This window comes from Coffea arabica, chromosome 5c (assembly GCF_036785885.1).
Source record: "Coffea arabica cultivar ET-39 chromosome 5c, Coffea Arabica ET-39 HiFi, whole genome shotgun sequence".
NCBI lineage: Eukaryota > Viridiplantae > Streptophyta > Magnoliopsida > Gentianales > Rubiaceae > Coffea > Coffea arabica.
Window position 1 is genome coordinate 42,669,007 of NC_092319.1, and position 10,064 is coordinate 42,679,070.

At 36.6% G+C, this 10,064-nt stretch overlaps 2 protein-coding genes across 3 annotated transcripts; one reads left to right on the top strand and one right to left on the bottom strand.

Moving 5' to 3' along the window:
- The first annotated feature begins 256 nt into the window (after positions 1–256).
- On the top strand, positions 257–7,206 carry LOC113690430 (probable serine/threonine-protein kinase At1g54610). Of its 2 annotated transcripts, none has more exons than XM_027208333.2 (8): positions 257–1,174; positions 2,361–2,645; positions 2,866–3,183; positions 3,311–3,538; positions 4,053–4,153; positions 4,501–4,588; positions 5,845–6,300; positions 6,724–7,206. In XM_027208333.2, exons 1-8 carry the CDS (start codon positions 764–766, stop codon positions 6,937–6,939), a joined length of 2,103 nt encoding a protein of 700 aa, XP_027064134.1. In that variant the 5' UTR covers positions 257–763; the 3' UTR covers positions 6,940–7,206. The 2 variants fall into 2 exon arrangements, with proteins under 2 accessions (XP_027064134.1, XP_027064135.1); XM_027208334.2 differs by having other exon boundaries at positions 259–1,174; positions 6,727–7,206.
- A 29-nt stretch (positions 7,207–7,235) lies between these two features.
- LOC113690431 (thymidine kinase a-like) lies at positions 7,236–9,703 on the bottom strand. Its single transcript, XM_027208335.2, has 4 exons — positions 9,184–9,703; positions 8,124–8,268; positions 7,831–7,952; positions 7,236–7,695 (listed from the first exon to the last, which is right to left on the bottom strand). Exons 1-4 carry the CDS (start codon positions 9,558–9,560, stop codon positions 7,440–7,442), a joined length of 900 nt encoding a protein of 299 aa, XP_027064136.1. The 5' UTR covers positions 9,561–9,703; the 3' UTR covers positions 7,236–7,439.
- Positions 9,704–10,064: the final 361 nt, after the last annotated feature.

The window sequence follows — 10,064 nt, forward strand, 5'->3', positions numbered from 1 at the left end:
TCCATGAATTATCATTAGTCTGCATTTCACCCTTTAAACTATCAAGTCAATAATAAAAAGATATTTGCCACATCTTGACATAATAAAGTGCTAAAATAGTATATGTTATTAATTTAGATACAAACCATAAATTAGTGACAGTTCAGGGGTGCATATTGCAATCGAATCTTTAGCCTTCAACTTCCTCAAAAAAAAAAAACCTTTAACTTTTAACTGAATAAAAGGAAAGTAAAAGTATATGTATATAATGTAGTATTATATTGTGTGTGCTGGGATTATCGTATAACCGTGTTGAACAGTCAAAAGGGAACAAAGCAAATCATTCTTTCTTCAGAACCAAGTTGTGTTTTTTATTTTGTTCTGGCATTAGTGTACGTGGGGTTAAAAGGCTTTCCCAATCCCAATGAAGAAGTGGTGAAGATCAATTCTTTTAAATATTTTTTTATGTTATCTCATGTGGGTTGTTCTTGTTTCGATTCAAGGTGGTTGAATTGAGGAGTAATTCTATTGAATTTTGTGGAAAGTTTGAGTCTTTTTGGATTGTGAGGTGTTTTGTGGAGAATTGGGCTTCTGGGAATCTTTATTGAAGGCGGTTTCTGCAAGTTTTTGTGCTTGCATGATCGTACGGTGAATTGGGTTTTTGGTAGTTTGATGACTTGTTGAATGGTTTCTGAAACAGAGGGATATCTATGTGGTTAATAATGGTTTGCTGATTTTTCAAGTATAAGGGAAGATTGTTTATTGCTATTGATATTGGTGAATTATGGGAAATCTTTGTGGAAAGTCTTCTTCAACTATCAAGGATGGTGGGGAGAGTCCAAATGGAAGGAAATTAGCAAAAGCTTCGTCGCAAACTGATTTGACCAGAGCAGTTTCATCAAGGAGAGATGAAAGTTTTAGATTGAAGAAGAAATTCAATAGTGGTGAGATAAAAATTCATATGATTGATAGGAAACTGAGTGGTTCAAGAAGGGTTAGAGATGATTACTATGATAAAAATAAAGAGAATTCTGGAGCTCTTGGCAATTATTATCCAGGGCCTGGAAGTGTTCCTAAAGGTTTAGAAGGGGAACAGGTTGCTGCAGGATGGCCTTCTTGGCTTGCTTCTGCAGCTGGTGAAGCTATCAAGGGATGGCTCCCAAGAAAAGCTGATACTTTTGAGAAATTAGATAAGGTATTTTTCTGGTTTTGCATTTGATCACAGCAAGTCTGCAAATAATAAGTTCTTTGTCTGCCTTTTATATTTATTGGTTTTACTTACCTATTGGTTGAGAGATCAGAGACTATGTCTTTTCTTCTTTCTTTTTTGGATAAAATTGCTTATTTTTGATATTGTTCTTGTTATTTCTGCTGAAATTGATTAAACTTCGTTTTAACTGATCATTACTCATGTCTTGGTATAAGTTCTCTAGCATTATAATTCGATCTTGGCTTAAAAGTACAATATGTCCGAGGGGTATGCTGTGATCAGTCCGTTTGTCCTCAAAATTTTTTGTTTTTTTTTTGACTCATTAGTTTTCTACCATGATGAAAGTTAATTTTCTGGCTTTGTTGCCTGGCTCGGCCTGGAAGCTTGATGCTTATCCCCTTCTTAGCCACTAGGCAGAGTTCTGGTTGCATAGAGTAGCCTTGTTCTCTGAAGTGAAAGGGAGTAATTTGTTAGTGTTTTACTTGCTGTTAAGCAGTTTATGACAGCTCAGAAATTAACTATTAGTATCGATACTATGTGAGTTGAATTATAGGTTGTTGCCCTTCCTTTATAAAGAAGAATGTGGAGTATATTTTAGTTTTGGTCTATTGTAATTTCAGGAAGATATGTTTAAAAATGAATGTAAAGTAATCTTTCCTTCTTTGTTACCATTTCATTCTGCAGATTAAGAATTTACCTAAAGTTTTATTTGGTTCAATTCCAAGATAAAAGAAAGAAATCTGCATTTCTTGCATCAGTCTTTAAGTAAACAATGTCAATATGACATTGGTCCTTACTTTTGAAACATTTTTGCTATATTTACCTTTGACCACGTCAAATCGTCAATCTTTCTTTCTTATGGTTTAAGTCTTCCTTTCTGTCATTCATTTTGTAATATTTTTAATGCCCTAGGTTTGTTCCTTAATCCTTCATTTACCTTTAATTTCAGTTTAAGAAGGTTGTCCGGGTCTTGTAGGTGGTTTACACCTGTAGGAAACAGTTTGACTGTCAGTATTGTATTTTTGATATATTAAGTGGGATTAGTTATTTACATGTTTAAAGTTCATAATTCTTGATGGTGAAGTGCTTGTAACTTCTTTCTTTATTCTCTCTGTTGATATTGTTCAATGATTGGATTTGGTTCATGCGTGATAGCATTTATTTCTTGCAGATTGGTCAAGGAACTTATAGTAGTGTATACAAGGCTCGTGACCTGACACGTAATAAACTTGTTGCCCTTAAGAGAGTTCGGTTTGACAATATGGACACCGAAAGTGTGAAATTTATGGCCAGAGAGATCCTCATTTTGCGAAGGCTTGATCATCCAAATGTAATTAAGCTGGAAGGCTTGGTTGCCTCAAGGACATCTTCTAGTTTATATCTTGTTTTGGAGTACATGGAGCATGATCTAACTGGTCTGGCATCACTTCCTGGTGTTCGGTTTAGTGAACCACAGGTATTTGAACTTTTGTTTTCATGTAATTTAGATGGATTGATTTTTCATTTTGGGTTGAATTGTAAAGGCACCCATCACAGCTCATTGAAGTCTTGGTTTCATTTCATTTATTTGTTCATTCACATAGTGCAATGTTGGCCATGCTGTCAGCCAGTTGTGACTTCCTTAAGCCTTCTTCTTTCAGTTGGATGATATTAACTAACGCCTTCACATTATCTAGGTCAAATGTTACATGCAGCAGCTGCTAAGTGGACTTGATCATTGCCATACTCATAGTGTTCTTCATCGAGATATAAAGGGTTCAAATCTTCTACTTGACAACCATGGCTGCTTGAAGATTGCAGATTTTGGCTTGGCCACCTCTTATGATCGTAATCAAAAAATTCCATTGACAAGTCGTGTCGTGACTCTGTGGTACCGACCACCAGAACTATTACTTGGAGCAAGTCATTATGGAGCTGCAGTGGATCTATGGAGTGCTGGTTGCATTCTTGGAGAACTCTATGCTGGCAAGCCTATTATGCCTGGTAGAACAGAGGTATAGTAAGCACAAACTTCTCCCTCTTATCATAAAGGGTTATCATGCTGTTGCTTGTTCTCCCTAACTTCTGGTACTTATTTTTGGCTTAAATGTTGCGTGATGCATTCACGTATTTGGTTTATAGGTTGAACAACTTCATAAAATTTTTAAACTTTGTGGCTCACCATCAGAAGAGTATTGGAGGAAAGCAAAATTACCGCATTCAACGGTATTTAGGCCTCAGCAAACTTATAAGCGGCATCTTACAGAAACATTTAAGGATTTTCCTCCTGCAGCTATGGGGCTAATGGAGACTTTACTTTCCATAGATCCTGCAGAACGAGGAAGTGCAGCTGTTGCCCTCAAGAGTGAGGTATTCATTCCCTTGCCTGTGTACATACATATACAAGAAGGGGAACTATCATTAACCTTGTTTGGACAGCTGATTATTTCTCCAAATATATTTGCTTACATCATCATTACAATTTCCAATACACCTTTTTATCTTTCCAATTATCTTTTTATCTCACATACATCACATCACAAAAAGTGCTACAATAAAAATATCTCAAATAACTTACAATCCAAACAAGGACATTTTTTGCTGAAGCTCGTTTCAGATAATTATTTAGTTCCCTTCCCTTCTAAGAAAACTCTCTCACGTTATAAAGGAGCTTTTCTTGTTTAATTTTGCAAGTTTCAGAAAGAAAGAGTTAATTTGGTGGTACTAAGTAGGTATCCTACTGTCTGATGATGCATATTATGGGGCCATAAGACTAATATTTCATTGATAACACCTTTTTGAGCTTTTTTAACTTCTATCTCAATTTCCAAACTTTTCACAATCTAGAATTGCTAGCATGACTGATGGTTTGCATCTCTACTAGTTCTTCAAGACGGAGCCATTTGCATGTGATCCTTCAACTTTGCCCAAGTACCCACCCAGTAAGGAGATTGATGCAAAATTACGGGAAGAGGAAGCTAAAAGGTATAGACTTATAAGCTATTCATCTTCCAAGTGGAAATTAGCTTTAAGATTCATTGACTTACTCTTTAGGCAAGCATTTTCTGGGGTAGCATTATTTAAATTTTGGGGGATGTTGTCTTCTCATGTTAAATATTTCTACAATAATTACAAAAAGTTAACATTTTCAGGATATCCAAGTGTCATTTTCTGGCTGTCTCAAGTGTTTACTGTCTGAAGTTCTCAGTTAGCTGCATTATTTGTTTTCAAGCTTCTGTACCTACCTTTCTTTTTGTGGAAATAAGTCTATTGTTAACATGCATACCTGTTTGAGATTATGCTCATATTGTTTATTGCAATATGCCTTGCAGACAAGGTGCTCAGGGAGTTAAGGGATCTAAAGATTTGCGAGCTGTTCCAGTACCTGATGCTAATGCTGAATTAGTTTCATCAATGAAGGTGATTGGATGATGTTCTAATTTATATATAGAATTTTCTTTTTCTCCTTCTTTTTGTATAGAGTGATACCATTACGTATTGATGAAAATATGGTTGTGACATCTCTTCCATATGGGACAACATTACATATATCGTGTTTTGAAGTTTCCTTAGAATGACACAATAAATTAGTAAGATAAAAATATTTTGTAGTTACTTAATCATGTAGTTGGGAGGCTTCCATTTTTCTCCATTGTTACAGCTTATCTTCAATTCCATTTCCCAAAGCAAGATATCCTAGATTGGAGATTTCAAGTCAAACAGCCAGGTCTATGCTATGGCACAATTTTCTGTACCTGAATCTCCAAGTGCTTTATGCTTAAATAAAGGAAACAGAACTCAAAAATCTGTATCATGTTCTAAATGAATGGGTTTACATTGTCTTTTACATAGTTAAGTCAGAAATTGGAAGTCAGAAATGCATTTAGCTCTCCTCTTTTTCTATAGATAAAATGCTGCATCTTTGAAAACCTTCAGATATTCTGAGAGTTGGGCCATCTTGTAGAACTTTCTTGTAGAACTTTCTGCTTGATTGGAAAATGTTGTAAAGTTAGAAATTTTTTTTTTCGGGGGTAGTAAAGAAAGACAAAGGAATTAGTTTTGCTTCTGAGAAAATGACTTATTGTATGTTGATAAGACTAATCATTATGGTTGTACTGATTTATAATCTTTTCCCTCACATACAATAACACACATAAGAAGGATAGGTAGTTAAATTGGTTAATATTTTGCCACTGTACTAACGTATTGGTTGACTATCTTTCTTAGTCATAACTCTAAACGCGGAGATAAAATCCTTTCCTGTCATACAGAAATGGGCCACTTATCTGCTTATTTCAGCTTTAGTGTTCCTCTCAAAGAAGATTATGACGAGGGTGGTGTTTTGCAACTACTTTAGTTTTGCTTGTTTCCTGTTTTTTGTCGTTTAGACTGATGTTCGAATTTGGATATTGGGAGAAGGTCTTCTAATTTACCGGGCCTAAATATGTATACTTGAGATGAAAAAGATGAAGTAAAAATTGGTTTTGGTTTTTGAATTCTGCTAAAGGACTAAGTAAATGTGAGAATACATAGTATAATCTTTGAAAGTTCAATTTTACTGTTAATCTACTGTGTATTTTAGACGCGAAAGAAGTGAGAATGCTAATGATTCTAGTTAGTAGTTAGTTAAGTTGTCCTCAATAATATTTTCTTACAACTGTTCATCTTCTGTTTAGAGAAATGCCCATTCAAAGAATCGCAGTGAGCAGTTCAACCGCCATAAAGAAGAAACTTCCCGTGGTTTTCCTGCTGATCCACCTAGACTATCAAAGGGCGTTATAGAGACAAGGAAAGCAACCTTGGAACATCCACCACAGAGAGTCTCTTATTCTGGTCCTCTTGGTCCTGCATCAGGATGGGCAATGTCTGGAAAGAAATATGATGATATTTCATTTGTTTCAAATAAAGCTGATTTGTCGACTTTGTCTGGATTAGTTGCATCTCGGACTTTGCCATCTGAAGATTCACGGGAAAAGTATGGCTCCCAGCAGGTAGAGATAGCAAATCAAGTAAAAGAATCTTTGAATTTATCTGGGGAACCTATGAAAAAGCATGATCAGAAACGTCGCATGGAGAATTTAGCTAGTTCTCATCATCTAGAAACTGGAAGAGCCACAAAAGGACCAGTGCTGGTAAGTTTCATATTGACTTTAAGCCTGTGGGAGTGCTGTGAAATGGTTACTTTTTTATCTTTGATTCCTTTTAAGGTCCAATAATACATTGAATTGATTATGTGAACTCTTCATACTTTATTGCAGTTTGTTTTGAGTTATGCTCTAGTGATAGGATTGATTTTGTTTGACCAAGAACTGGTGTTTTTATAACTTCATTTTTTTTAAACTTTTCACTGCTTACAATAATTAAAGTTTGTCAGTGTCACAATGTTTTCTGGACGGATGTCTACATCTGATCCCAGCATGGTTACTTTTTGTTGGCGAACGAATATTCTATCTTTCCATTCAAGACCTGTATTAGAACACAAACCAAATATGATTCCCGGTATCAGTCTAACTTGGTTCCGTCTTCTCTTTTTTGTTTATCCATGTCTGCTTTAGCAGGGTCATCCTAGCAAGGCAACCAAGATCCATTTCTCTGGTCCATTGGGCGTCCCTCCAAATAAAGTGGATCAGATGCTAAAGGAGCACGATCGGCAGCTCCAAGAAGCTGTTCGACGGACTAGGATTGAGAGGACAAGAGTAGGTAAAGTAGAGGGCCAAGAGATGCAAATGACAGCAAATCCCGTCTATGCATCCACTCAAGGCGTGAGGTAGATCAGCTTTTACACAACATATAGAGAGAGAGGAGTTCCCGGTGTAAAAATTATTAGTTCTTGTATAGCTGTGAAATGATTTTGCTTGATTTCCTTCTAGTTCAGTTATTCCTTGCATAAATTGCATCATAACGAAGAAAATGTAAAGTAGCATCAAAATTTTGAGTTTGCTGCAGAATATGGCTTTTAATTTGGTTTGTGTTGGACTGATGCTCCAATATATCAGGCTACGACAGACTCATAGCCAAGGTAGAGACCATTTTTCGAACCGCAGCTGTCATATCATGTTTCAGGGTATATCTAATTCATGGGAGTTTCACCCCATTTTATATGCTACAAAATCTTGTACATCTTTACTGTATGGTAAACAAAAAAAAAAAAAAAATCCGAGGCTGAAATGGCCCATTTAGATGTATCTGTTCGTTCTAGGACCAGAGAGGGTACACTCAACTTTGAGTTATAGATTTGATATTTCTGGGCTGAGATACGAGCAGCTTTGGACTATAAAACTGCAGCACATGGAACCGGTTCAGATTCGAGGACCTTCTTTGCTGCTTCTTTGATCACTTGTCCGCTAACATAATGTTTTCGACAAACGGGCATATATACTTCAGCGCCAGCAATTAGTTCTGTTTCAGTCTCCTCTGTCTTTCTCAATGTAAAGAAAGCACGTTTACCACAGAGCTCACACCGAGCAGTTAACTTGGTTACAGAGTCAGCAAGGGGTATAACTTCAAGAACGGACCCAAAACTTCTCCTAAAATCATGAGGAGGAAGGTCAGCAAAACATGAAACTTTCCCAGAATCAGAGAAATACAAACTTGAGTTGGCTCAATTTTTTGCCTCACAATTTTATAATGTTCAGAAAAAACATAGACAGAAACAGTACTACCTTAAATAGTCCCCATCCAGCCCAGCAACTATTACAGTCTTGCCATCATGGTCAGCAGCTTCCCGACAGAAATCATGAAGGTCTTCGAAAAACTGTGCTTCGTCTATACCAATTACTTCTAGCTGTATTCATGTTAAAAGTTGCTATTGAGGATACCCTTATGATGGATATGAGAAAATCATGAAAACTTGTATGCTCCTTTCGAAATATCTTAGGTGCATATAAAAAAGAAAGGCCATGCTATTGACGCTGCATTGTTTCTTTACTACACGGTTAATTTCAACAGGCCATACCTTATCATATGCCTCAGGACCAAGTTTCTGTCTGAATGATGAAAGATCCGCCATTGGCCAGCATGGTAATTTTTCTCCATCATGCGTCACAATTGAATCCAATGCATATCTAGTATCCTTGTTTGATTTTATTACTGCAACACTTCTGTATTACGGCGTTAAGTAGAAAATCAATGTATAAAGAAGTCATGTTTACATCCACCAAAAATGCCACATTCCGTTCAGACTGTACAATTTCAAACAGGAAGACAGGTATATCATATTTTCGCTAAACCAGCGTCAAGTAATCAAGTTCCAACAAAAGATGTGCACGAAGAGAACAGGAAGATTTTGGGAGATATAATTCACCATAGTGATTGAAAACTTGATGCCTCTGCATTCTTTGGTTCTAACTCAAAGTTCTTAGCCACAAGGTTTACCAAGCCAGTGTCTCCATGAGCCTTACAAACCCCAATTGAAACGCCCTACACAAAAGGGTGGGTGATCCTTACAAGGTGCAATTTTGACAAAATCTAACATATCCACCATAACTGCATAATGCTTCCCATTTGGCAGAACTCCACATTCTCTCCTCATATACTCATTCACCAACCCTCCATGGCTACAAGCAGCCAAAAATGCAAAACGTCCAACATGGTTTCCTCTGAAAAATAAAAGTCCAGAAACTCTGCCATTCTTGCATGCTGTCCATATCCAGATATAAAGGCAGCCCCAGGGTACAACTTTTCAGTTAAAACACATAATATCCTCACAGGTAGTCATTCCTCAATCCTAATACCATCTCACCCAAGCACGCTTAACAATGAACACCCATCCTAGTGCTTCTCTAACAGAACCCGACATATATTCGTACAATCAACACCTAAATTAAAACAGATTATAAAATTCTTCAAAGATCAAGTTTTTAATACAGCTCGACAGCATCCAATTACCACCAACAAAGTAACAATTCAACAGGAAAACAAAATGAAAAATTAAATAGCTTAAAAATAAATCGTACAAGCAATTGTACGATATGCAAAAATCAAGACTACAAGCAGGATGACAATATTATTATCACCTTCCATTCGTGCTCTCAGTCTGAATCCTCCTTAGAAGGGTGGTAGTTTTACCAGCAAACATGGGACCCACAATTACGTGAATTTCACCCACCGGAGCAGCGGGTTCCATAATATTCACGTTTTTATGATTATGCTGTTGATGATGATGAGTAGGGCGGTTTTGCAAGGGGGTTTTACCTTGAACAGAAGCAGAAAAAAACCGGAAATTTGTTGTGGGGTTGTGGTGCCGGTGGTGGGAAAAGATGGGATTTTGATTTTGGAGGGAATGATTTACAGGGATGATGGTCATAGTTGTGGTGGGTTTGGAGAAACATGGGTAGCTGAGAACCCTTGAATATTTCATCATCATTCTTGAAATCAATAGCCTAGAATTCATGATTCGTAGGTTTGGAGAATAATTGTGAGCATTTTTGCTGGAGACTCGGGGCTTTTGGGACTTTTGGAGGGAATTTTCCAGGTGGAGAAAGTGCACGGTGTTTTTTTTTTTTCTTGGTCTTTTTCATATTGATCAGTGGTAAATGGTACACTCAATGGGTGTAATTTAGAAATAAATTATTTTTTATGTGGACTTATTTTGCATATATTTCTTTATTACTGAACATGACTTTGCTTTTTTAAGATTCTTTTTCCTTTAAGACTATAAAAAAGAAAAGGCGGAATTCAGGCTTGAGTTTTTTTTTTTTAAAAAGATAAATTCAGGCTTGACTGTGGTTCTCATGGATCCTGGTCCATCATATAGTAGTGTTTTGTTCTCTTAGGCCCATTAACTTCCAAAATTTTTAGATGAGTTCTTCAACAAGGAGGCCATAAAACTATGGTACAAGGCTTCACTCCATCTAAAGCTTCTGTATATCGAGTTATCGACTCTATTGTGTTGCGG